This window comes from Lycium ferocissimum, chromosome 1, assembly GCF_029784015.1.
Source record: "Lycium ferocissimum isolate CSIRO_LF1 chromosome 1, AGI_CSIRO_Lferr_CH_V1, whole genome shotgun sequence".
Taxonomy (NCBI): domain Eukaryota; kingdom Viridiplantae; phylum Streptophyta; class Magnoliopsida; order Solanales; family Solanaceae; genus Lycium; species Lycium ferocissimum.
The window spans coordinates 5298252-5325111 of record NC_081342.1 but is presented as its reverse complement, the minus strand read 5'-3'; the positions used below and the strand labels follow the sequence as shown (position 1 = coordinate 5325111).

The window sequence follows — 26860 nt, the reverse complement described above, 5'->3', positions numbered from 1 at the left end:
CAAGTTTTTATACTTGTTTTAGACCACAAGTTTTTAAAGCTATTTTTTTCTTAAATTTTGTGCCTAGTCAGCAAAATCACATCAAAGATGACGTAGAAGTAGTAATTAAATACATGAAAGAAATATAGCATGTTACCTTATGTTAAGGTTGCACAGGTTGCACATGCTTAACCTTTTAAAAATTTCAACTTAAACGACTTAAAAGTGCATGTGCAAGTGTTAAACTATAATAAGGAGGATGACTCTCTTCTTTGTTAGAAAAAGACACTAGTGTAAGTCTTAAGATATAGATATGTATGGTACTTCTCGGTTTTCCAGGAATATGATTAACAAAGACTATGCTCGAGTCGTTGCACTTAGCATTTTTTTTCTTAAAGAAATATAGACATTGATTAGAAAAGGCTGGTGCCAAAGGGCAGATCAAATGACATTTGTATCCTTAGTAGCAAATTCAATACCAAGTGTTCCTTTAGTATGCCATTCGTCTTTGGGAGACATGCAAAAGAGTAGTCTAGCACCACCACAACAAAAAGGTCACGATGACGTGAATACGACATGTTGTAATCATATAGAATGCTATCGTGGACACAACCGTCGTAATATGTAGGAGATTGTCGAGTATAGTCAGTAATAAATACGATAGACAAAATTAAAAGTGTCGCTGATAGTGTTGACTAGTGTGTGGCTTTCCTTTTGAAAAGTCATGTAGAAAGAACATTTCTACGACAATTATTCTGAAACAGAATGCAACACGAACATGAATATATACGATGGTGAGATGACATAGCAGACTATTCTGTAACTTAAAATGTGATAATAAAGAAGTTCCATCGAGCCCTTTGTTGTATAAACGTGTGACATACTCTTTTCGGCTTGTTTCCCGGTAGATTGGAGGGTTTTCGTTGGATAACAACTCCTTGATTGGACCATATAGTCTCGATTCGCTGCCTTCTTGAAAATGCATTCTGAAAAAACTTGCCATTGAGATTCTTGGTCCAACATTTTTCACTAGAACTCTGTGAAGAACACTTTTGAACTTGTCATTTGTGATGAGCTGCAAAACCAAATGGAAACTAATGAATTAATCAATCGAGTTTGTGACGTTTATGTAAAGAGTTTAAAATTTGTGCACTTACAACGTATCATGTTAAATTGACCTACAATAACATGTAACTTTTCATAACAAGCCTAATAAGGTAATTATAACCTGAAAACAGGGTAATAACCTTCTATAACGGTGCACTGCTAGTATAAAATCTATGTACGATGTCAATATGTATAAACTTAAATCCGTGTATATATACATCAGACTCATTTACCAAATGTCTACTTGCCTGCATAAGATCTCCAATGTTCACTATTAGAGCTCCAGGTAAGAAAGGAACATCAACCCAGTGATTTTTATGAAAGACTTGGAGTCCACCAATTTGATCCTGTAATACAATGGTCAAGAAGCCACTATCTGTGTGACCGCTAAGGCCTAAAGTGAGATCTGGTTCAGGGCACGCCGGATAATAATGGCCAGCTACAAAAAGCCCCTCGGCACAATCCATGTCTTTCAAGTGATTTGATTTGAGTTCTAGAGCCTGGGAGAGTAGCTCAAATAGAGTACGTCCCAGTTTCGTGATGTACTCCGTGTATTCGGTCAAAACTTGTCTGTAAAGTCAAAAACATGGCTTAAAAAACCAGATGCAACTTGTATGATAATGCATGTTAAAAGAGAAAGAATACACCAAAGAGCTAGGATAATAGAGTTAGACGACCTTGAGAAAATCTACGCACGTTTGAACATTAGCATGACAATATGGAAACATATCACTAGTTTATTATTTGTTCCGATTCAAATAAGCCTAATCAATACTCCCTCCAGTCCATATTATCTATGCACACGCCTTTAGAAAGACATTTAATAGCTTTAGCCATATGGGTTTTTGTCTAAACTACTCTTTATCACCCCCTTAAATGTCCCACTATTTAATACTCCACTAATTGGAACAGAGGGTAGTTTGGGAAAAAGAGTAACAAAGGACTTCTTTTTTTCTTTCTTTCTAAAGCGTCAAAATAAACAAATTTAATTGGCCAAAATGACTAATATTTGAGACTGGAGGGAGTATACCTGCAAACCTCGGGAATTTCTTTGGGATCAGGAGGATTAGGAGCCATGACACAGTATATGGTATCTCTCCAGTTAGCTGTTGGTGATTTGAGTAGATCAAAATTGCTATTGTACGTGACCTTCCTCGTAACATCACGAGAGTAGAACTCTTTCTTCATCTCAGAATCCTGCTCGTGAAAATGGCGAATGCCTTCTAGTACTTTTTCCATGACATTTGATGGGATTTCATGGTGGACAATCTGGAAAAATCCCCAGTTTTCACAAGCATCCTTTATTTCGCGAACAATATCAGCCTGTTCAGCTGTACTTTTTCCCAAGCCTTGAAAATCTACTACCGGAATGCTAAACTTACTAATAACATCAGGGTCAGATTTCTTTTCACTCACATACTCGTTGTGTAAGAATATACGTGGTAACTTTGTGACACCAGAATCTAATAGTCCTTTTACCCCCATCTTTGAATCATCAAAGGCATGAACTTCACTTTTTCTATCATACTCTGAACTGTCATCGTGCTCGGTTTTTCCATTTCTTGAGATAACCATTTTGCTCCTTCTAGAGGAAAACCCTGTTCTTGACTAAGGAATCAAGATTTCTTTTCCAACATTATAAAATGGAAATATAATAGGGGTACTTACCCAATTGATATTTTTGTTTTTTTTTTTATATATTTTTTTATGGAATCAGATTCCATCACAATATTAAGCCAAGAAGCTCCAGGACAAAGGAAGGCAGACTGCATACAGACACCTTTGGCACAATTTGGCTATTTAATATGTTATGTTCCGTTCAGTATGTTGCAGAGGACAAGGAGAAAATACCAAAAAAAAAAAAAAGGGTAGAAGAGGATTCTGATATATTTTACCATGACTTCTTTTTACAAGTCTCCCAAATAAAAAGACAGAAATATGAAGAGCACACTATGTTGACACCCAATTTTGATTCTCCTTTATTCCAATTCATTTTCTTGAGCATCTAAATTATTAATAAACTAAATATCTTATTTTCATCCTTACTTTTGCTACCACTATATTATTATTGTTAAGTATTGTTACTTTATTAATACCTCGTACATTGCTACTTACTTATTACATATTAATCATAAAACTAACCTAGATAATATTTCTACTTTATATATTTATAGTTTCTCTATTATTAATAAATTTATAACATTAAATTATGGATTATTACTATTAATTACTCCATATATTTCCCAAGTCTGTTAATACAAAGAAGCCCAAGGAATAAATTAGAATGGGGAAAGAGACCATTTTATTCACTGCAAATCAGCCCACTATTTGAAAATTGAAACTATTTTCAGACCAGCCCAAAATCAGTCCTAAAACCCACTTGGGCTGAGGCCCAATTCGTGTAAGATCTGCCCAAAAAATGTCATTCAACTAAAATCCAACAACACACATATATTAGCCTCTTTCTAATTTCCTAAACCTAATTTCTATCCATCACAGCTGCTCACCTTTCTTCTCCATTTTGAGTAAAACTCCAAATATTCTTTTATCATGTACAAAGGTTGTCTACTCCATTTTTATGCTATTACTTTGTCTTTTCTCGCCTCAGTCACGTGAAGGCCATATACATCCAAAATCCCAACGTTCGAGTTCAGATGACTCTCTTTGACCTTGGATTCAAAATCAAAAGGTGAAAATCCCGCCCTAAAAACCCTAGCTCTACGTCGCCTATAAATACTCGTATTCTGATATAATTTAGGAGAGGTTTTTTTTTGGGGTCGACTGCTACTCCTAAGATTTCATGCTGTCACACCCCAACCTTGGGGGGTGTGGCCGACACCCGGCACCCGAAGGACCGAGCGAACCAACTGTGATATCTGAACTCTGTAACGTGAATCATAGGCCGACAAGGCCGCTGAATAACAATTGTAAGAAGTATATCATAACAACCTGCAAGCAGAAAAGGCCCAACAACACATATATGCATAACTAGGGACGACAAGGCCACAACCAAGAAAGACAACTAGTCAGAAGGCCGGCAAGGCCAAACACAATACTCGCATACATCGACCGATAGTCCGTAAGCCTCAAAGAGCACTAATATGCATCAACCGATCGGGACGGGCCCCGACGTAGCTATAGCCGTATCGTATATATATATATATATATATATATATATATATATATATATATATATATATATATATATATATATATGCGTACGCATCCTATTTGACGACTCGACCCAACTCCGTAGAACGGAGCGTGCGAACACCCCCGCCGAACTCGGTATCCTATCGAGAAAGGTACACCAATCGTCTACCGTACCCGTGGGCATGATCACAAAGACAAAATGGGTCAATTTAAATATGTACCGAGTATGTAAGTGTTAGAACCCGTATTTTTTTGTACAGTGGAATAATATGGATTAATTACGATAAGTTAAGGACAAAATTATTTCGGGATACAAAGTCGGGATTCTTGACCTTCGATTTTATTTTGAGATATAAGTTGTGCATGAATTTATTGGTATGGAACAATTAGGAAAATTTGGGACCAAAAGTGATAAAAATTGGAAGTGGAAAATCATCCACAATTTCCATGTGGCCGTGTGAGTGGAATAGTGGGCCCACACAATTTTGTGTCATCTTTTAAGTGGTCCAACTCATGTAATGTGGGCCAAGGGACCTTGACCAAGTCTTGCTCTACTTAAATAAGGATGACCACTTCATTTTTCACTTCATCCACTTGAAAAATAAAAGAAGTGAAGACTCCTCCATTTAAGGTTAAGCTCACGGCCAAGAAGTTAAGAAAAAAATCATCCCTCATTTCTTGTCCTCCAAAAATTATTTTGATGATGAAAACCCACTATCTTGAGGTCTCTTAGTAGCGTGGAACCATCGTTGGGGCGATCAATCCACTATTTCTCATCTTTTGGAAACCCTAGGCTTGTGGAAGTTGAAGAGGAAAAGGTAAGATTTGATCTTGTTTTTGTGTTATGAAGGTTATATTCATGTTGTAGTATCTTATTATGGTTGAAAATCATGAAATAAAGAATGGTGAAGTGGATGCCATATGTATGAGGTTGGGCGTGTGATGGGTGTTGTTGTGTTGTGATTGAAATTATGAACTAATGTTTAGTTAGTTGATTATGATCATTGTAAGGTGAAGAACGATTGGGAATCATCCATATATGTGTATGTGTAGTGTTGATTGAAATGGGTCACATTATATGACAATGAACGAATGAATATCGCTTAATGTTTTAATCGTCGTCGCTTTGAATTTTATGTTGGAAATGAATGTTCATTGGTTCAAATTGAGGTTGTAGATGTTGCGGACTGATTTGGGGGCTTTTGTATATTTAATGTAATTGGTATATTGATGAGATAGCATTGTTAGAATGTAAAGTGAGGATACCAACCATGATTTGGAAATGAAGAAAAAAAAAAATTAAAGGGTTGTCCCGGTTGGGGCTGTTTTCGGCCAAGATGGCGAAAAATTTGGGTTGTTGGAAATGTTGTCTGAATTGCTTAGAATGTCCTTAAATATCGTTGGTAGGGGTTTGGGTTAGTATGTGAATGTATAAGCGTCGATTGTGACTTGAATGTAAGTCATCGAATCGAATTTATGTAAGTTGTCGAAAAATGGAAAAGAAAGCTATTATTGTTATTTCGTCTTTCGGATTGGTTGTTGGTGTTGTTAGGTTGGTTGTTGTTGTTGTTGTTGATTGATATGGCCGAGTTGAATTCTCGGGGTAGCCTATTTTCAGGGGAAATGCTGCCGAATTTTCTGTAGAAATTAGAGTCAGTTGGAATGAATTGCTTAAGTGCCCTTAGCTAATGTTTGGCATTTTATGGCTTATTTTTAGATCGTGGGCAGCCCGAATCATAGTTTGGATTAGCTTGAGTTTGGATCATTTTGGAGAGCGTTTGAGGTATGTAAAGCAACCTTCCTTCTTTTGGCATGCCTTAGTTTCACATAGGCTAGATTAGAGCCTTAAGGGAATTCCAAATTCGAAATCCGAGCATGTTATGATCCTTATATATATTCTTTGGCACTCTTAGGTATGTTTTGATGAAATATGAACCATTATGTATTTGAAGTAATCGCTTTCCGAACCTTGCATAGAAAAGGTTCACTTTAAGGAATTTCGTAATCTCTCGAATGCCATATCTTTCTCACAGGCTCGGATCGCTCCAATAATTTTTTTATAGAAGTTTGCTTGATGTTTAATGGGTATGTTTTTCATAGGCGGGCTCGCCGGGTCTATACTCGTCCGTGGGTCCCGCGACGTCCTTTTATGTAAACTCGACAACTTTGAAACAAAAAGTGATAATTATTATTCCGATTTCGAATATGACTGTTTTACTTATCCTTCGGGTTTATAATAATGATTTTATGCATATGATTCCTCACTACTCCGCTCGTGCCTACGAGATATCGTTCGCCGGTTCCCGGGCCGGTTCTGTTGTCGTGCGCTTTGTGATACATTCCGGTGTTATGCTGTGTTTATGGTTCACCGTGCTCCTCGCTCGAGGGCCGGGTTCCACTGCATGTTTGGCGTTATCGCCGTGATTGGCGTTATCCGTGTTGTGATGTGTGACGGGGATTCGGAGATTTGAAACTTTCGGTGTTATCGTGTGTTATGGGCGCCATCGACTGCGCGGGCGACCATATATTCCTGTGCCCTATGCATAATTTATACTTTGGAAATAAACATTTTGATATTTTTGGATATGTATTATTTTCCATACTTCTGATTCGATTATTGTTCAGATTTATCTCTGTACCTTCTCGCTTTGCATACTCGGTACATATTTCGTATCGACCCCCTTCTCCGGGGGCCGCGTTTCATGCCCGTGTGCAGACGTTCGGCACTGGTGATCCACCCGTTTAGGACACCCTTCGTTACTACTTGGAGTGCTCTCTCATTCCGAGCTTATACTTTTGGTATATATATTCGTCCGTTGCATTTATATATATTGTTCATGGGTACACGGGGGCCCCGTCCCGTCATATGATTCTCGTCCGTCCGTTTGAGGTCCGGGGACATGTTTTGTGGGCCGTGCCTACCTCCGTTCGCCGTGTGTGTATACGTTGTGTTTGGGCGATCCCACGCTCGCCGCGGCGGCCGGTCCGCATATGTATATGATATTTTGTTGGCCCCGTGTGGCCTTGTTGGTATTTTCTCGCGCGGGTTATTTTGGATAGTTCTTAAAACAAAGAAAAACTACGCCGAAATTTTTACGGAAATTATCTAAATTTGAAACATAGCCTTGCTCGCTCGCTATGTATTTGAATGCGTTCGTTATGATTTGAGATAGCGTTTGATAGATGTGTTTGGGTGCCCGTATCGGCACCAGTCACCCCCACGGGGGTTGGGTCGTGACGAAGGCGTAAGTGTAAATATAACATAAGCATAAGAGATACGGATAATCATGGGAAAAGATCTAGAGACAACTCGAAACTCGAACGAGGCCACCGCGGCAACCATAACCATGACATAAATGTAAATGCATGCCCGTAAAATCATTCCTCACCGTGGAGGCATATATATCGCATCATATAACAATAATAAATCCCTCTCGTAGGGTAGCTCATCATCATACCATCATCTCTCGCCCCCGATCGATGGCAACGCACTACGTGCCTACCCGGCCGCCTACAACACGGCTCGGTAAAGAAAGAAATACATCTAGGTGCACAGCTACGTGCCTACCCGGCCGCCTATAGCGCGGCTCGGTAATGAAAATCAATACATATATATATAAGTGCAATGTAAGACTGACCTCAGAAGAGATATCATAAGAAGAGTCGGAGTGACCTGTCGTCGTTACCCTCCGATTTTCATTATTGTCGCTGCGTTTATCATTATTTGATCATTAGGCCAAAGAAGTAAAAGTACAAGGAAACATCTTGTTATGAATTATTCACGAAGCCAAAGTTAGTCAAACTCTTATGAAATATGATCGACACAACTTTTATCGAAAAAAAGTGTGCCAACGAGAGATTCGTCACCTTGGAGCAATAGACAATTAACTCAATTAAAGGAAGTACAATCAACTCAACTTTGATGTGAAGAGTACCATAACTAATATCATTCTTCATTCCATAAACAAGAGGGATACGAAATGTGAAAGGTACTTCGATATAAACTATTCGTGAGAAAAGGGTAAGCTTAACCATTTTGGGACATAATCGACACAAGCTGAATGGAAAGTCTTTTAATCGATAGCCAAAAGGAGATGTGGATCATAATTTGGTACAAGTCATAGATGAGTATGTGTCAGCTCAATTATCATGGAACGCGATCGATCCAAGTTAGCGGAACAACTTTTCAATGAAAGGTCATTTGAAATCTAGTCATGCCACAAAGAGAATAGAAAGCCCTACATACCTCGCCGATGGAGTTATATATGTTTCCCGAGTCCTCGAACGCCTTACAAACAATCTCCTACATAATACGGACTATTCAAGATCAAAACCAAGGTCATAGCTTATAGAAATTTTCATTTAGACATTTAATCGAGCAACTCATGGGCGTGAATTTATAGGCCCTTTTGTAGCGAAATTTTCCCGTGAAACGCTACCAAGTTCTACTTTTCTACTTCTCCTCTTCAATATGATCCCATCCATATCATCATAACTCCAAACAACACAACAATATCATATAAAACAGCCCAACAAATAAGCTAAGTTCATGAAAGTTTCATAAGAATATAGAAGAGCTTCTTTTATGGGGGTTTTCACCAATTTCTATGATCAATTACTTGTAGAAGTTCAAAGAGATCAAAAGGAAGTTAAAATATACCTTAGATCATGAAAATCACTTCAAAGCAAGGTTTTCCTCTGAAAGGTGAAATAGTGAAGAAATCACAATTTCGAAGTTGCCATGTTGTTCTTCATGTTAAAGTTGATATATTTGCTCTTGGTTTGGATTGAGATTGATGGAGGATTAATTGGAGAGGGTTTGAGGGTTTTCTAGGTTGGGGATGGTGAGAAAATGAAGAAAAAAGTCGTGCAAGGGGTCTATATATACTTGGGCAATTTAAAGCAGCAAACTGTTCCTGTGACAGTTTATGTCCCTGGACGGAAACGCGAATATCTCTCTACTCCGATGTTGTATCGACGAACGGTAAAATGATCTGGAAACTAGACTCATAGAAATTAGATTTGGTAGGTGGATCACTCCATAAATCCAAGTAGATTGAGAGAAAAGCTCCGAGACATCTGACCCAAATTTCAGTAAAATTTACAAACTTAACTTGCGACGCCCTTTGTCGACTTTCGTATTACAACTCGTTTGACTTCCAAACTTAACAAAATACCATTATACGATTCAAATACTTCATATTATTATTTTCTTAGCATGTGAAGAACTCCTAATCTCACCCAAAAGTACAAGTTATCATATTCCCAACTTGCCGACTTTTGACTAAACTCATGTTTCTTTGATTCATTCGCCCTTCAAATCTTCCGCCACTTACTAACATTATTTATAGACTCTTGTAACCATTTATATTAATAAGCTCAATCCCTTTTAATTTCAAGATAATTTCTTTTTGAACTTGCATCGACTAACTCATGATGCGACTTTAACGTGCGAAAATCTGAGGTGTAACACATGCTATTTGATTAGTTACTTTTATTTGCTCTTGAACACTTCTCATACATAAGACTTTCTAATCCGTTTCAATCCGAGATTCAAATTTGTTCGTGAGTAAGAGAGTAGATCTGGATCGCCGCCTTAGTTCACTGCACCAACAAGAGGTAAATCCAATCCCTTTATTCGTTTCTTCCTCTTGTTTGAGACTGTAGTCATAAATGGAATATATGAAATAAATGCTAGTGAAACATGACTACCATTTTAGTTTTGTTAAGTTAAAATCCTTTTTCTCGCTATGTTTGAACCATGTTTGTCGAAGTTTTATGAAGAAGCTCTGACTTATGTGTTTTTGTATTCCTGGATGTGTTAAAAATCATGTTCTTGGGTTTAAGTTTAAGGTCACATTTCATGGCTGCATATCATCCAAAATATGAGTGATAGACGTTCAACAAAATGCTCGAGAGTGTTCTATTTGTTCCAAAATATTTGCCTTGTGTGTTCTAGACTCCAAGCTTTAGGAGATCATTTCACATTCTGGTTGTTTATCACACTCTCTGTCATGTGGTGGAATAGCCTAGCCCCTTGTTAAAATTTCGCTAGATTTAAAACTTGATTTGTATAACCCTTATAAATTTGTCTAGACACAATCTGTTTGAACCGATTTCTTACCATGACAAATTGACTACTATGATTTAGAATTAGATATACTATTTAGAGAAATTGTAGTAATTAGCACATGGTCAATTAAGGAATATGGAACTTGTTTTGATATAGTAACGATGGAATATTGATCCTCGCTCACTCTCTTTTTCCATTTTCCTTGAAAGTCATATCTATGGAGTGTGTTTGGCGTAATTTTAATCTCGCAAATCCCGCTTGTTGTTTCCAAGTACATGACATATTCTAGTTTGTGTAGAAGGTACCGATAATGAGAATCTAGACTATTTTAAAAACAACGTACATGATGTTTAGTATATAAACCATGCTTATAATATCTTGGCTTTAAACCAAATGTAACAGTTTCTCGTGGATTATTATGATTTTTCATGGTTACTTATTACTTCCCTTTAACATTGTTAAGGATGGTTAATTTCCTATACTAACTCCTCTCCTACTTTTCTTTTATTTTACATGAACGCTGGAGCCGAAGAGTTTCACTTTGAGGCTCAACGACATCGTTATCGCATGGAGTCCGCATATCCACTATTCTTTCTCACCTCTCAAACATTAAAGTACAGAGGAGATTTTTGTCCTTCTGTTGGAGTCGAACACGACCATGGAGCATCTCATTTAGTGCTGCTCGTTTTATTTATTGTGTGCTATGATTAACATCTTATCTTCAATTATGTGTTTACTTCTTCTTTTTTTTAATTTGTACAGGCCATAAGATTAATAGCGGGAATATTATTTAGAGTTTTCATCTTTAGACAGTAACGAGGAATACATCTTATAATATAGAACAGGGCATTTCAAAAAGAATTTTAATTTGGAGTGTTTTGTGTTCAGTATCTAAGTGGAGTCATCTAAGTTTCTTCCAATATTTCACAAGTCTTTTTCATGATAGAGCTTTGCATTTTCATATAATCAAGAAGTGACTCAATGCTTAGAAGAATTTGACAGTGGCTGGATTTGAACCGGAACGAGATATACTAGAGTTTAGAATTAGTTTTCAAAATCCAACAGTCAACTATTTTGAGTTTTGGCTCACTTTTCACTAACCCCATTATGTATTTTTTAGATTTATTCTTTAAAACCTTGAGTTAAAATGCTTATGGCGTTTTTTTAGGCTCAGCAAATTCGTATCAAATTTTTATGTTACTGAGCCAAGAATATGAAACTTTCCCCAAGTATTAAATATTTCTTTACTCTAAAAATGTTTCTTTCTTTAAGTTCTGACGTCATGTCCTTTATTTTTCACTTCTCGGGTCCAAGTATTACTCTCGCAATCTTGTGTCCGCTTTTAATCTCCACAATCAGTTTTCTACTAAGGTACCAAAACAAGCAGCTATTTTACTTTTAAACACGAAATATACTTTAAGTTAATATGATACTTTGGCTTATTTTCATGCTTAGTATTTTTTTCATAATTAAAAAGGGACGCTCTTTGAACGTTACCGTAGCCTTTTTAATTAATTAAGTCCGGTCGGTTAACCATTATTAATGGATCTTGAATGATGCTTAGTACCTTCCCTTTAGATTAATTGAACCCTTACCTAGAATCTTAAGTTAGTAGACCTTAAAACGGAGTTAACTTTAGAAAATAACTTTAATGAACTTTAGGTGTCCTAATTTACCATAAATAATTAGGTGGCGACTCCTTAACTTTAATTAACCCCGGAATAAGTTAATTAACCCCGGAATTACCGGAATGTTGTAAACCATTTTGACTCCGGTTAAAATGGAGTATAACACACTAAAGGAACACTTGGTATTTCTACCTCAAACAAGCTAAAATGAAGATCATATCATTCGCTCTGGAGTCAACTCAGAAAAAGCTAAAATATTTACAACATCTGTATAACTCGAGAATAACTTAACATGGTTTAATAAATTTCTCTAGATGAATAACACTTGGGGTCTTTATTTAATTTCCAAAAGATGCATGTACAACAGGTACAAGAATATTTAATCGAACTCACGAGCTGAAAACCATAGCCAAGGAGTTAAACACCGGGAAGATGATGAAACATTTCTGCAGATCCTGTCTCTATATCTGTAATTTGAAATGTGACAGTAAAGAAGTTCCATCGAGCCCTTTGCTGTATAGATAAGTGACATACTCGTTTCTACTTGTTTCCTGGTACATTGGAGGGTTTTCCTCTGATAACAACTCCTTGATTGGTCCATATAATCTCGATTCACTCCCTTCTTGAAAATGCATTCTGAAAAGACTTGCTACTGAAATTCTTGGTCCAATATTTTTAGCCAGCACTCTGTGATGAACGCTTTTGAACTTATCATTTGTGATTAGCTACAAAACAAAGAGGAAACTAGTGAATTAATTGATCAAGTTTGCGACATTATATAAGTACTATAAAAAGATACCAATATGAACTTGCCTGCATAAGGTCTGCAATGTTGACAATTAAAGCTCCAGGCAAGAAAGGAACATCAACCCAGTGATTTTTATGAAAGACTTGGAGGCCACCAATTTGATCCTGCAATAAAATAGTCAAGAAGCCGCTATCTGTGTGACCGCTAAGTCCTAAAGTGAAATCTGGTTCAGGGCATGCTGGATAATAATGGCCACCTACGATAAGCCCCTCCGCACATTCCATATCTTTCAAGTGATTTGGGTTGAGTCCTAGAGCTTCAGAGAGTAGCTCATATAGAGTAAGCCCCAGATTCATCACGTACTCCGTGTATTTGATCAAAACATCTCTGTAAAGTCAAAAGGGATATGCATTCATAAAACAAGAATGCAAGTTCTTTTAACGATCCACATTAAAGGAAAGAATATCTTATGAGTATCAAATTAGAGCTAGGATAATAAATCTGAGACTAGCTCAGGAGATTTTAAGCTTAACTGCAACATAAGCACGACAATGATGAAGCATATCATATTATTATGACCTAAATAATATGTAGTACCTGCAGACCTCTGGGATTTCTTTGGGATTAGGAGGATTAGGAGACATGACACAGTAAAGGGTGTCCCTCCAGTTAGCTGTTGGTGCTTTGTGTAGATCAAAATTGGTATTATAAGTGAACTTCCTCGTAACATCACGGGAGTAGAACTCTTTCTTCACCTCAGTATCCTGCTCATGAAAATGACGAACACCTTCTAGTACTTTCTCCATAACACTTGATGGGATTTCATGGTGGACAATCTGGAAAAATCCCCAGTTTTCACAAGCATCCTTTATTTCTCGAACAACATCAGCTCGTTGAGCTGCACTTTTGCCCAAGCCTTCAAGACCTATGACTGGAATGCTAAACTTGGTAATTGCATCAGAGTCTGCTTTCTTTTCGATCACAGGCTGATTATGCAAGAATATACGAGGTAACTTGGTGACACCAGCATCCAGAAGTCCCTTTACACCAGCCTTAGAATCATCAAAGGCTTGGACTTCACTTTTCCTATCATATTCAGAACTGTCATCTAGCTGACTTCTGCCATTGTTTGAGCCAGCCATTTTATTTTCTCTAAAGAAAACCACAACTTTTGACTATGGAGGCAAGATTTCTTATGAAACTTTGAGGATATAATAGAGGTGCTTATGAGATAGTTATCTTATTCCATCAGAATGCAAAGCCAAGAAGTTCCAGGACAAAAATTAGGTATATATGTACGTAATATACCTAACACTTACGTGTCCGGACTTGTTCTCTTTCAATTAATTACATGATTTTGGAACCATCTGAACTATGTTATGCATATGTTGAAGAGTAACCAATACTTATTCTCCATTTGCAGTGGACAAGGAGGAGATATAAGAAAATGAGATTAAAATAGTTCGGTTCTAGACTTCACATTTTAAAAGTGTCACCAATAAAAAGATAGAAACAGAAAGAGCATGCCGAAGTAACACGTGGTATCTTCAACTAAGGATAGTACCAAAATATTTAAGGGATGAAAACATTAAAAATATATCATTAAACATTCAGTTTCAGTTGGTCTCGCATCTGCAACTTTTGATGCTCATTTGTTCATTTCGGATGTCAAGTGGAGCAGTTCTATGTCACTCTTGTTTGAAACTAGATGAGTTCAATCGCTAAAATGCTCCATTTGAAAGCTTACAACCTTCAAATGAGCACACCAAAAAATTGAATCATTTCTTCAAGTTAAATTATCAAATCCTTCGTATCTATAATTTTAGGAAAATGATGGATAAACTGCTCTTTTGACTTTTCTAGTGCAAATGATATTTGCTTGATAGCCATCTCATTGCTAACACATAAAATATCAAATTATTCTGAGAAAACTCTAAATGTGTAGTATGAACAGGGAAAATTACATTTCTAAAGGCCTTCAATAAACTAGCATGCTTTAACAAGAGGACTAGAAGGCTACTTTAAATCTCATTAGATGAAATGGCAGCTCTTGAGTTCTTTATTTAATTGCTAAGAGATGCGTGTACCACACGTACAAGAATGCTTAATCGAACTTACAGGCAGAAAACAATAGTCAAAGAGTAAAGCACGTGAAGATGATGAACCATTTCTGCAGATCCTGTCACTATTTCTGTATTTTGAAATGTGACGACAAAGAAGTTCCATCAAGCCCTTTGCTGTATAAATATGCGACATACTCTTTTCTGCTTGTTTCCCGGTAGATTGGAGGGTTTTCCTTTGATAACAACTTCTTAATTGGCCCATATAATCCTCTGCCTTCTTGAAAATGCATTATGAAAAGACTAGCCACTGAAATTCTTGGTCCGGCATTCGTTGCCAGCACTCTGTGATGGACGCTTTTGAATTTATCATTCGTGATTAGCTACAAAACAAAGTGGAACAAATAAATTAAGAGATCAAGTTTGTGACATCCATATAAGTGCATCAAGCTCATTTTACAATATGAACTTGCCTGCATAAGGTCTCCAATGTTCACAATTAGAGCTCCAGGCAAGAAAGGAACATCAAACCACTGACGTTCATGAAAGACTTGGAGGCCACCAACTTGATCCTGTAATAAAATAGTCAAGAAGCCACCATCTGTGTGACTGCTAAGCCCTAAAGTGAGATCTGGTTCAGGGCATGTCGGATAATAATGGCCAGCGAGGACAAGCCCCTTAGCACATTCCATGTCTTTCAAGTGATCTGGATTGAGCCCTAGAGCTTCAGAGAGTAACTCAAATATAGTAAGGCCCAGTTTCTTCACATACTCCGCGTATTTAATCAAAACATCTCTGTAAAGTCAAAATATGTGTTCATATAAACTGGATGCGAATTTCATTGATGATGCATATTAGTGGAAATATTACCATATCAAATTAGAGCATGAAAATTTTCACCTCATGCATAAGCTATCTTTTGGGAATTCATGTTGAATGTCAAAAAAAAAAAAAAAAAAAAACTAAACTTTGGGGTTGAATTAGACCTGAAGTTAATTTTTTTACATGGTATCAAAGTCGAACCCATCCAAGTTCTTGTTTTACCCAATGTTTAGCGCACTCCAATATCCATTCCTTGGTGTGTAGGGGGGAGAGGAAATGTTAAGTATCTCCAACCAATGGTGAATGAATGGATTGTGTCTCCTTATATGTATTTCAACAATTTTCAATTCATGCGCTAACTTTTTGGATTGAGTTAGGTGAGATCCAAGATCTAATTCCTTTACATGACATTTTTTTTTTTTTTGATAACTGAGAAATCCCGAGGTCCAATGAGGCATGGTTTGAAGCTCGGTGAATAATATTTTACATGAGATCAAAGCAAGACCCATCCCTAGTTTTGATTTGCTCAATATTAGCAGCCATTTTATGTTGTCCACGTTCCAGATTTTCAGCCCTAGGCATGCAAGAGGGTGTTAAGAGTCCCGCATTAATTGAAGGAATGGGAAGACAATTCTCACCTTATAAGCTATAGGCTCAAAGTTCATTTTCTTATCATGTGTGTCAGACCAAGACCGGTCCCTATTCTTGGTTTACTCCTTAACACTCCAATTGTAGAGCCCTTGGGCATACGGGGTGGAGGGAGGGGTGTTAAGTGGCCCAAATTTATTGAAGGAATAGGTCGTTGTCTCATTATATGGTCTCGAGAATCCTCACGTCATGAGCTAACATTTGGATTGAGTTAGGCCAAGATACATTTTTATACAGTATTAGAGCCAGAGCTATCACGATCTTGGTTTACTCATCGTTTGGCTACCATATTATATTGTCCATGATCCAGATGATGAGCTTTGAGAGTGTAAGGTAATGCCGTAAGGGGAGATTTATGTGTCCCACATGGGTTAAGAAATAAGAGAATGGACTGGTGTCTCTTTATATGGTCTTGGCAATTCTTACCTCATGAGCTAGCTTTTGGGATTGAATTAGGCCACAATCTATTTTCTTCACAATAAGTATGACAATCACGAAGCATATCATTATGTTTATGAGCTATAGCTGCCTAAGGAAAGACTGATATAGTACTAGTATCAAGTTTTATACCTGCAAACCTCAGCCATTTCTTTGGGATCAGGAGGATTAGGAGCAACGACACAGGAAAGGGTGTCCCTCCAATTAGCTGCTCGTGTTTTATGTAGATCGAAATTGCTATTGTAGCTGAACTTCCTCGTAACATCACGGGAGTAGAACTCTTTCTTCACCTCAAAATCCTGCTCATGAAAATGGCGGACGCCTTCTAGTACTTTCTCCAAGACAATTAATGGGATCTCATGGTGGACAACCTGGAAAAAGCCCCAGTTTTCACAAGCATCCTTTATTCCTCGTACGATATCAGCCCGTTGAGCTGCACTTTTTCCCAAGCCTTCAAAATCTATGACTGGAATGCTAAACTTAGTAATTACATTGTCGGAGTTCTGTTTCTTTTCATTCACATACTGGTTGTGCAAGAATATACGCGGTAACCTTGTGACACCAGCATCCATAAGTCCCTTTACACCGGCCTTCGAATCATCAAAGGCTTGAATTTCTCTTTTCCTATCATATTCAGAACTATCATCTTGTTTAGTTCTGCTACTATTTAGGCCAACCATCTTCCTTTCTTAAGAGAAAAACACAACTCTTGACTATTCAAGCAAGATTCTTATGAAACATCAGGGATATAATAGGGGTGCTTATATATTATGGGACAGTTGATATTTTCCTATACCTTTTCTGCAACCAGATTCCATCACAATGCCAAGCCAAGAAATTCTAGGACAAAGGAAGATATACAGTTGATATATCAACACTTTTTCTATTCGACTTGGTTCACATAATTTTGGCACTAATTGGATTTTGTTATATTCTGTTCAACTTGTAGCAGATGAACTAGTAGCTATTCTCCAATTGCAGAGGACAAAGAGGAAAAATGTATAAGAAAAAAAGGAGATTAACAAGAAATTGAATCATTTCTTCAAATTAAACCACCAAATCCTTCATAATTACAATTTTAGGAAATATTTATCTTGATAACACCAATTGATGTGAAGTAAAACTAGAGTGGAATATAACTACCAATAAAGATTGTGGTTGGGCGGTAAGTACCTTTCCATTTAACCACGAGTAACTTCCTTGAATCCGAATTAGTAAGACTTAAAGCAGGTACCAAACACAAAATGATATGATACTTCATATGAAAATGTTATTTTTGTGAAGAAAAATATGGAAGAAAATATTTTCATGAAAAACATATTATCATAACTTGCTTTATCTAAAAAAGAATGGCGCTCTTATTATTAGGTGAATCATAAAAAGTTTTTTGTGACGTCAATTTTTTGAAATATTTTAATGATATATTTAAATAATGAAAAAATTAAGGCTTCTAGTACTTCTCAAAGATGTGTATTTTGATTTTCAAAACTAAGGCATCATATCAAATTCACATTGAAAATTCCGATGAGTTGACTCTTACACTCTGACAGCCTACCCTTCAACCTGAAAAGAGAAAATGACAAAAAAGGTCCTTATGTCTAAGGATAGGTTCAAAGAAGTCTTTTGAGTATGTACTTAACAGTTTTGGTCCTTTAAATTTGTTAAAATTAACACTTTTAGTCTCTGTCAAATATTATTGAACTTTGTTTGTTAGATTTGGCAAAAACTATGAAAAAATGAATAGTGAAAACTCACATTTAGAGGTACAATTCTTTTAGTTTCTATTATTTTTAATTAATTTTTAAAGTTTGATGTAGCTTTTTGAAGTGTAATTTTCGATTTTTTTTTAATATTGTTTTGGAGTCTAGAGTAGTATTCGGTGTTGCATATGTTTATAGTTAAATCTTTTTTTAATAGTTCCCGTCAAATCTAGCAGACAAAGTTCGATAAACATTTAACGAAGACTAAAAGTATTAACTTTTGGCAAACTTAAAGGACCACAAATGTTAAATGTATACTTAAGGGACTATTTTGAACATACCCTCAAACATAATGGACCTTTTTTAACATCTTCTCACCTAAAAACAAAAAACAAACACAATAAAAAAACTCTATACCCCAAAATAAGAACAATTTCATTCAGGTTGAGCGCTAGCTCACTTGATGAGCTTCTTGTCTTCTACAGTTGATATAGAGGGTTCAAATACATAACTAGTGTAGCATTCTTTGATAAGAGTGGGTTGCTCAGATAGTAAGTACCCTCCACCTCCAACTCGAAAGTTGTGGATTCTAGTCACCAAGGGAGTAAAAAAAAGGAGGAGCTCGTGGGGGGAGGGGTTCAAAAAAAAGGTGTAGAATTCTTTTTCCCTTTTCCCCCCTCCTCTCTCCTAATGTAATAGAAAATGAAGAATAAAACAATAATTGTGCTGGTGGAAGATAGCTGACATGGGATAGAATAAAAATAGTAGAAAAATTAATACGGTATAAAGACCTATTTACCCCATTTCAAGCTAGAAATAGAAAAGGTATGTTTTATTTGATACATTGATATCAATAAAAATATAGTATATTTACCAAAAATCTCAAAGATCCCCTACTAGAATTAGAAGGCCTAAAATCAGCAAAAATAAAGGGAATATAAAGATTTATTAGAAGTTGAGACGTATAATGAAGAGTACAATGTCAAGCTTATTAAAGAAAGTTGAGACGTATAATGAAGAGTACAATGTCAAGCTTATTACAGAGGACAACTTAGGGCAGTTATCGGATATTTTATGCTTGTTGGAAGTGAAGAAACGTTATCATAGGCATCTGAGGGATGCAAACAGATATTCATGATCGGAGTTTATTCTCCTAATAGATTTAACCAATGTTGCTTATGAAAGATATTAACATATTATTTAGATTTTCCGATCTACCATCAGTGTTAAACTACTATTAGAAATGAGGAATAAAGTAGAGAAATAACCTCCTTAGGTAGGAAATACACCCATCAGTGTTAAACTTACTGCTGCTTTAGAAATTTTCATCTAAAGGTGAAATTGGGGAGAATATGTAATTAAGTAAATAAAAATAATGTACTTTCTCTAATAACTTAAACTTTTTAGATAAGATGGTTATACATTTCAACATGGTATCGAAGTCTGGGTTCGAGTCTCAATACCCCAATGTACTCTTACTAACAAGATGGTCACACACCTCACCAAAAAGACAACATTCTTGATGCACTACATTAACAAGATATCAGATCAAGGAAGTGAGAGAGCATAGAGAATAAGTAGATTCTACAAGTAAATTGGCATTCATTATTTTGTTGACATGAATCGAGCCTATAAGTACAATAGAGCAGTCAAAAGTACAATCTTCCAAAGATAATAGAAGTGCTTATTATTTTCACCATATATGAAGCTTATGCATAAGAATTATTTTACTTCAGAACATCACAAGTTAGATTCTCTCATCCTACTTTCCAATATTATTACATAGCTATGGCTGGATCTTGTAATGCAACAATGCAGAAGTTCCATCCAAACCTTTATAGCGGAAGTAATCAGCATAGTCTTTCACTGTGGTTGCGCGATATTTTGGTGGATTATCTGCCGACAACAATTCCTTAATTGGTCCATAAAGCTTGGAAGTTGGCAATGAACCAGTGTAGAAGAAGCTTGCAACTGATATTCTGGGACCAACTTTATTTGACAATACCCTGTGCTCAACACTTAGGTACTTGTCATTTGATATGAGCTGAAAAACACAAGAATAAGAACAATTTGTTTTAGTAGCAAATAAAGTTTTATATTCATTTTTTAGAAAGAGGTCCAAATTTACTCCTCTATCATACGAAATATCTTAGTTTTATCATCAGTTATATGTTGAAGTCATTCATTCACTTGTCGTTAGAAAATCATCTTGCAATGGCCCTTGACTTTAACAGAGCTCCAGCATTGGTTGATGGATTCTACACATCAAGGCACTTCAACAAAAAGGTCCTAATTTACCCCTTTACTTTTGCTTATGGTTTAAAATTACCCTCCGTCATACTCATGTTGCAGCTTCGTCCCCCGGGTTAAGGGAAAATATAGAAGGATTTACTAACAACGAGGGTATGAATGGCCTCTAAGTATAACGAAGGGTAATATTAAGATATCATACAGTAGAGGTTATTTTTTACCTATGTTGCTCGGACTCTTAAAGAAATGTCACCCATTGCGTGTCTAATCCTCCAAAGGCAGTGCATTTTTGAAGGACCTGACATGGGTGAAGCAGCATATTTGGAGAGTCTTAGCAACTTTATTTTGACGCTTTTCCCTTCATTTTTCTTGTGTAGATCTAAGTTAAGAAAAGAAAAAGACTACTAGCCTGCATAAGATCTCCAATGTTCACAACAAGAGCACCATGTGTAGGAGGAACATCAACCCACTGATTCTTGTGAAGCACTTGGAGTCCTCCGATATGATCTTGCAGAAGAACTGTGATAAAATCATTGTCAGAATGTTTTCCGGTGCCCATGGTGAGTTCTGGCTGAGGGCATGCTGGATAGTAATGGCCCAAAACACGGAGCCCTTCCGAGCAATCCATATCATTGAGATGAGATGGATTGAGACCCAGACCCTCAGACAATAACTCAAACACGGATTTTCCCAATTTCATGACATGATTAGAGAACTCCATCAGTATTTCCCTGCAGCAATTTCAATAAATTTGGTGAAACAGTACATATCAAGAACTGAAAAAACATAACAAATAGAAAAGTAAAAGTTCATTGGTTCTTTCTAATTCACGTTCAGAAGATACCTGCATGCTGCTGGCAGTTCTTCTGGACTAGGATTTGGAGCCATTAAACAGAATAGTGAGTCTCTCCAATTTGTAGCTGGAACAGAAGGGCTGTATAAGTCAAAATTGCTAACATGAGCCACTTTTTTGGTATTATCTCGAGTGTAGTATTGTTTCTTAATCTCAATATCTTGCTCAAAGAATCGTTGTGTTCCTTGCAACATTTCTTCGAGTACAGATAACGGAATGCCATGATTAATGACTTGGAAGAAACCCCATGTCTCCGATGCATCTCGAACTTTGTCCACAATCTCCTTATGCTTGATTGGATCCTTATCAATGCCTTCAAGATCTATCACTGGAAAAATGAACCTTGTTTCACAACTGCTTACAGATTCCTCTATTTTAGCTGGTTGAACGAACATTCGAGGCACTTCAGTGATTCCAGCATCAACAACTCCTTTGACACCAGCCATAGTATCATCAAAGGCTATCAACTCACTCATTCTGTCATGACTTTCCTGAACTCTGGCCTCAAAATCATCTGTGCTAGAGACTAGCATCTTTTTTTCTCTTAATTTTGATGAAAAATACTTCAAAGGTCCAGAGGATATCTTAAATGAAAGAAAGAGAAGAGGAAGAGAACATTTACCTCATAGTGGTTGGATTTAATATTTCCATGGCCAGAAGAGCCAAGTGAACTGTCAAGCATAGTTTATGAAACAAAATTGTTAATCTATATTTTTTGTTAAAAACGAGAAGTCCTCCTTACTATAGTTTAAGACTGATGCTGTACAATCACATGCCAGTAGAGACTTTTTTAATGAAATCAAGTTGTCCTAATTAACATAGTTTAAGACTTTTTTTCTTAAAGCTCAAAATTGTAAGGAGTTGAGCATGTGCAGCCTAGATATAGGATACGAGGAGGTAAGGTACGATATCCCTCCTTTATGTGTTCCCTTTTTTAGGTGGGCAACAGATTAATAACTATAAATCGCCAATGAATCAAGAAAACATCTTACTGGATGATATTTTTATGCTAACATGAATAGTAACTACAAAGATGGACATCTCAAATCAGATTTTTTTTCCTCTTTACTGGATGATATTTTTAAGCACTGGGTTGGTTGGCACATCTGAATGTCACAAATGATACAAGCTTTGAACTTTGAGAGGAATGGACTGGCGGTTTGCTTATATGGACTTGGGCAATCCTCCCCTTTTGAGCTAGCTTTCAGGGTTAAGTTAGGCCCAAGTGTGTATCTTTACTAAAAGGAAAGGACAAAATAACGTTTTTGTAAGTGTTAGAGTGGGCTCCCACATTGATGGGGAGCGGACTGGTGATCTCCTTATATAGACTTAGGCAATCCTCTCTTCATGAGCTAGCTTTTGGCTTGAATTAGGCCAAGGCCATATCTTCACATTAAGTTTGTACTACATCCGTCATAAACCTTCTGCTTCTTTAGGGAGTTTCTTCCCAGAAGACGAGACAAAATCTTGTGAAGATAATTTTTTGTCTTACTTTTGTTGACACAAAATTCACCTCTGGTATTTCAGACTGTACTAGTTATCATCACTCATTAGCTGTAGTCATTCCACACTACTTTAAGAAGAAATAAAAACTAGAAAGAGAGAACTAAAAGGATTTTTTTTTTTTTTGAATGCTTCAAGAATTAATTGACAATCATTTAGTTGCTAACATGAAAAGAAACTCTAACAGATGAAAGACTTTGGGGAGACTGATCATTGCAAAGATCATAACAGTGCATGTTTCACAAAATATGAAGCTTCCATTAAGATACATCAAGAGTTAAATTCTAAGTTCTCATTATAAACTCAACTATTAAATTACTATGATTAGATCTTGTAATGCAACAATGCTGGAGTTCCATCTAGACCCTTATCGAGGAAGTAATCAGTGAAGTCTTTCACTGTGGTTGCGCGATATTTTGGAGGATTATCATCTGATAACAATTCCTTAATTGCTTGATTATCATCTGATAACAATTCCTTAATTGGTCCATAAAGCTGGGAAGTTGGCAAGGGCTACCTCTGAAGGAAGGTGGCGGCGAGGAAGGGTATTTCGAATCTGGATATGAACCAGTGTAGAAGAAGCTTGCAACTGATATTCTTGGACCAACTTTATTCGACAATACTCTGTGCTCAACACTTATGTACTTGTCATTTGATATGAGCTGAAAACAAAACCAGAATAATAACAATTGGTTTTACTAGCAAACAAAGTTTCACATTCATTTTTTTTGGGAAAAGGTCCAACTTTGTTCCTCCACTGTATGAAATATCTTAATTTTACCCTTCCTTAATGGAGGTATAATTAAGATACTGTACAATAGAGGTTATATTTGACCTTTGTTGCTTTGACTCTCAAAAAATTCCACAAGGTGCGCGTTAGATCCTCTAGTGCATTTTTGGAGGATCCGATCGAGTGCAACATCAGAGAGCCCAAGCAACATAGTTTTTTACCCTTTTCCCTTCATTTCTATTGTGTAGATCTAAGTTTAGAAAAATAAAAAGGATACTAGCCTGCAAAAGATCACCAACGTTCACCACAAGAGCACCAGGTGTAGGAGGAACGTCAACCCACTGATTCTGGTGAAGCACTTGGAGTCCTCCGATATGATCTTGTAGAAGCACTGTGATAAAATCATTATCAGAATGTTTACTGGTGCCAACGGTGAGTTTTGGCTGAGGGCATGCTGGATAATAATGGGCCAAAAGGCGGAGCCCCTCAGCGCAATCCATATCATTGAGATGAGATGGATTGAGACCAAGACTCTCAGACAATAAATCAAACAAGGATTTGCCCAATTTCATGACATGATTAGAGAACTCCATTAGTATTTCCCTGCAGCAATTTCAATAAAATTGATGAAACAGCACATAGCAAGAACTGGAAAGGACATGACACATATTTAGGTAGTGAAAAGTAAAAAAAAATTGTTTGGTTCTTTTTAATTCATGCTCAGAAATACCTGCAGGCTGTTGGAAACTCCTCTGGACTAGGATGATTTGGAGCCATCAAACAGAAAAGTGAATCTCTCCAATTTGTAGCTGGAACAGAAGGGCTATACAAATCAAAATTGCTAACATAAACAACTTTTTGGTATCATCTCGAGTGTAATATTGTTTCTTAATATCAATATCTTGCTCAAAGAATCGCATATTCCTTGTAACATTTCTTCCAGGACAGATAATGGAATTCCATGATGAACCACTTGGAAGAAACCCCATGTCTCCGATGCATCTCGAACTTTGTCCACAATTTCTTTATGCTTGATTGGATCTTTATCAAAGCCTTCAAGATCAATCACTGGAAAAATGAACTTTGTTTCACAACTGCTTACAGATTCCTCTATCTTAGTTGGCTGAACAAATATTCGAGGCACTTCAGTGATTCCAGCATCAACAATTCCTTTGACACCAGCCTTAGTATCATCAAAGGCCAACAACTCACTCATTCTATCATAACTTTGTTGAATTCTGGCCTCAAAATCATCAGTGCTAGAGATTGCCATCTATTTTGCTCTGATGTTTTGACCGAGTAGAGTTGCTCAGGTACTTAGTTTTGATGAAAGATATTTCAAAGGTTGAGAGGATATCTCAAATGGAGGAAAGAGAAGAGGAAGAGAACATTTACCTAATAGTGGTTAGATTTCATATTGCCATATTCAAAAGAGACAAGTGAACAGTCAAGCATATTTTATGGTTGAAATTTGGCTAATCCATAATTTTGCAGAAACGAGGTGTCCTCCTTATTATAGTTTAAGACTTACATTGTACAATCACATTTTTTTGATAAAAATGAGTTGTCCTTATTATCATAGTTTTAAGACTGTAAGAGTTAAGTCTGCAAATCACATGCACAGAGTATTTTTTGTTAGAGCTCAAAACTGTAAAGAGTTGAGCATGTGCAACCTCGATAACACTATATCCCTCCTTTATGTATTCACTTTTTTAGGTGGGCGCAACAGATCAAGAACTATGAATCGCCAAGGAATCAAGAAAACAACATCTTTATTGAAAGATTTCTCTAAAATAAGATACATCATTGCACTTTGATCTCCATGGCTAACAAAAAAACTTGCCAAACGTGTGAATCTAGAAAAGAGAGAAGATGAATAACACCATGTGTAGTTAAGTCTAGGAAGGAAAATTTGGTCTGAAAGCTGCAAGTAAATTGACAGTCATCCTTATGCTAACATGAATAGTAACTAGAAAGGTGGATAGTTCAAATCAGATCTTTTTTCCTATTTACTGGATGATATTATAAACACTGAGTTGGTTGGCATGTCTAAATGTCACAATTTGTACAAGCTTTGAACTTTTGAGTTTGGTTAAGGACACATCATCCGAGCTGGAGAAAACCTCAAACAAGCAATAAATTCATATTGTATAAGATTCTCTTTTGTGTGTGTACAATTCACACTAGTCTCTGGACACGTGCGATGCACGTACGTCCCATGTTAAGTAGTGCATGCGATAGAAATCATATTAAAATATGAATGTAATGGTTAACAAAAAAATTTGAAGTGAAACGTACAAGTTGAAATCGATGAACGGTTAGTGCAACGTAAAATGGATAGGTTTAACACTCAATATATAATTGACATCTTTAGAGAACACACACACAAAGTTCACAAACATTACCGGCATCAACCGATTGAAATCTGCTACATTAGTGTAAAAAAGATGGATAGTGACATCTGAAATCATTCCAAGTTTCAATAGTAAAAAACTTATAACTAAACTGTCCGACAGTAAACCAATAAGCATAACTAATGAACGTTACTAAGGAAATTGACGAACATTCTTAATTAATTACATACAGTAATTCACATTATCTTGATCACACCAATCATTCCTGGCCCTTTTTTATTTTCCGCAGTTATCCTTCAATGAATTAGAATATATTAGTAGCATTCAATAGCTAAAGAAACACTCGAACGAATTAGCAAAGAAATATTGAAACTAAATACGATCAATCATTATTTTTCAAATGTATCTAAGAGAATAAAACCAAGATACACCTATTTGTCCTAGATCCTCGACAAAATATATTGAACTACTAACTTGTTCTTTATGTTTTTTAAATTCCGTTCACTAAATTTCCTTTAAATATTATATATAAATAGTTAACAGTAAGTTTTGAATACAAAATTTAAAGAGTACGTGAATATATTAGAAATAAACTTTTTCATCTGAATTATTTTAAAAGAGCATCAAATTCAACATACAAATAAGGAGATCATCAAACATTCATGATTCATGTTGGACTTACATAACTCTCTTGCTTTGGACACATACATGATTTAATCTGTAATTGCCTCATATACTTTTTTTCCATAAGTTCTTCAAAAAGCTAAAAAAATGTAAATATATAGTATTTTTGTTGCCTATGAGAGAACAAAAA

The 26860-nt window shown here is 36.3% G+C and overlaps 4 protein-coding genes and 1 pseudogene across 4 annotated transcripts; all 5 read right to left on the bottom strand.

Moving 5' to 3' along the window:
- Positions 1-642: 642 nt before the first annotated feature.
- On the bottom strand, positions 643-2828 carry LOC132029874 (1-aminocyclopropane-1-carboxylate oxidase homolog 1-like). The gene is made up of 3 exons (XM_059419303.1): positions 2117-2828; positions 1335-1656; positions 643-1054 (listed from the first exon to the last, which is right to left on the bottom strand). Exons 1-3 carry the CDS (start codon positions 2659-2661, stop codon positions 650-652), a joined length of 1272 nt encoding a protein of 423 aa, XP_059275286.1. The 5' UTR covers positions 2662-2828; the 3' UTR covers positions 643-649.
- A 9297-nt stretch (positions 2829-12125) lies between these two features.
- Positions 12126-13870, bottom strand: LOC132029954 (1-aminocyclopropane-1-carboxylate oxidase homolog 1-like). Its single transcript, XM_059419416.1, has 3 exons — positions 13286-13870; positions 12754-13075; positions 12126-12665 (listed from the first exon to the last, which is right to left on the bottom strand). Exons 1-3 carry the CDS (start codon positions 13828-13830, stop codon positions 12402-12404), a joined length of 1131 nt encoding a protein of 376 aa, XP_059275399.1. The 5' UTR covers positions 13831-13870; the 3' UTR covers positions 12126-12401.
- Positions 13871-14856: 986 nt separating this feature from the next.
- Positions 14857-17336, bottom strand: LOC132061308 (1-aminocyclopropane-1-carboxylate oxidase homolog 1-like). Its single transcript, XM_059454151.1, has 3 exons — positions 16789-17336; positions 15222-15543; positions 14857-15131 (listed from the first exon to the last, which is right to left on the bottom strand). The coding sequence occupies exons 1-3, from the start codon at positions 17334-17336 to the stop codon at positions 14874-14876; spliced, it is 1128 nt and encodes a 375-aa protein (XP_059310134.1). The 3' UTR covers positions 14857-14873.
- Positions 17337-19886: 2550 nt separating this feature from the next.
- LOC132030185 (1-aminocyclopropane-1-carboxylate oxidase homolog) lies at positions 19887-22280 on the bottom strand. Its single transcript, XM_059419745.1, has 3 exons — positions 21451-22280; positions 21016-21337; positions 19887-20400 (listed from the first exon to the last, which is right to left on the bottom strand). Exons 1-3 carry the CDS (start codon positions 21990-21992, stop codon positions 20143-20145), a joined length of 1122 nt encoding a protein of 373 aa, XP_059275728.1. The 5' UTR covers positions 21993-22280; the 3' UTR covers positions 19887-20142.
- An 812-nt stretch (positions 22281-23092) lies between these two features.
- On the bottom strand, positions 23093-25657 carry LOC132030593 (1-aminocyclopropane-1-carboxylate oxidase homolog; annotated as a pseudogene).
- Positions 25658-26860: the final 1203 nt, after the last annotated feature.

What these genes read in the sequence shown, in the direction of transcription:
- LOC132029874 (XM_059419303.1), bottom strand. Translation starts at nt 2,661, where the DNA reads ATGGTTATCTCAAGAAATGGAAAAACCGAGCACGATGACAGTTCAGAG. An exon ending in GAAATTCCCGAGGTTTGCAG is followed by an intron (nt 1,657 to 2,116) that starts GTATACTCCCTC and finishes TTGACTTTACAG; the next exon opens with ACAAGTTTTGACCGAATACA. An exon ending in ACATTGGAGATCTTATGCAG is followed by an intron (nt 1,055 to 1,334) that starts GCAAGTAGACAT and finishes TTGGTTTTGCAG; the next exon opens with CTCATCACAAATGACAAGTT.
- LOC132061308 (XM_059454151.1), bottom strand. Translation starts at nt 17,336, where the DNA reads ATGGTTGGCCTAAATAGTAGCAGAACTAAACAAGATGATAGTTCTGAA. An exon ending in GAAATGGCTGAGGTTTGCAG is followed by an intron (nt 15,544 to 16,788) that starts GTATAAAACTTG and finishes TTGACTTTACAG; the next exon opens with AGATGTTTTGATTAAATACG. An exon ending in ACATTGGAGACCTTATGCAG is followed by an intron (nt 15,132 to 15,221) that starts GCAAGTTCATAT and finishes TTTGTTTTGTAG; the next exon opens with CTAATCACGAATGATAAATT.
- LOC132029954 (XM_059419416.1), bottom strand. Translation starts at nt 13,830, where the DNA reads ATGGCTGGCTCAAACAATGGCAGAAGTCAGCTAGATGACAGTTCTGAA. An exon ending in GAAATCCCAGAGGTCTGCAG is followed by an intron (nt 13,076 to 13,285) that starts GTACTACATATT and finishes TTGACTTTACAG; the next exon opens with AGATGTTTTGATCAAATACA. An exon ending in ACATTGCAGACCTTATGCAG is followed by an intron (nt 12,666 to 12,753) that starts GCAAGTTCATAT and finishes TTTGTTTTGTAG; the next exon opens with CTAATCACAAATGATAAGTT.
- LOC132030185 (XM_059419745.1), bottom strand. Translation starts at nt 21,992, where the DNA reads ATGCTAGTCTCTAGCACAGATGATTTTGAGGCCAGAGTTCAGGAAAGT. An exon ending in GAACTGCCAGCAGCATGCAG is followed by an intron (nt 21,338 to 21,450) that starts GTATCTTCTGAA and finishes AAATTGCTGCAG; the next exon opens with GGAAATACTGATGGAGTTCT. An exon ending in ACATTGGAGATCTTATGCAG is followed by an intron (nt 20,401 to 21,015) that starts GCTAGTAGTCTT and finishes TGTGTTTTTCAG; the next exon opens with CTCATATCAAATGACAAGTA.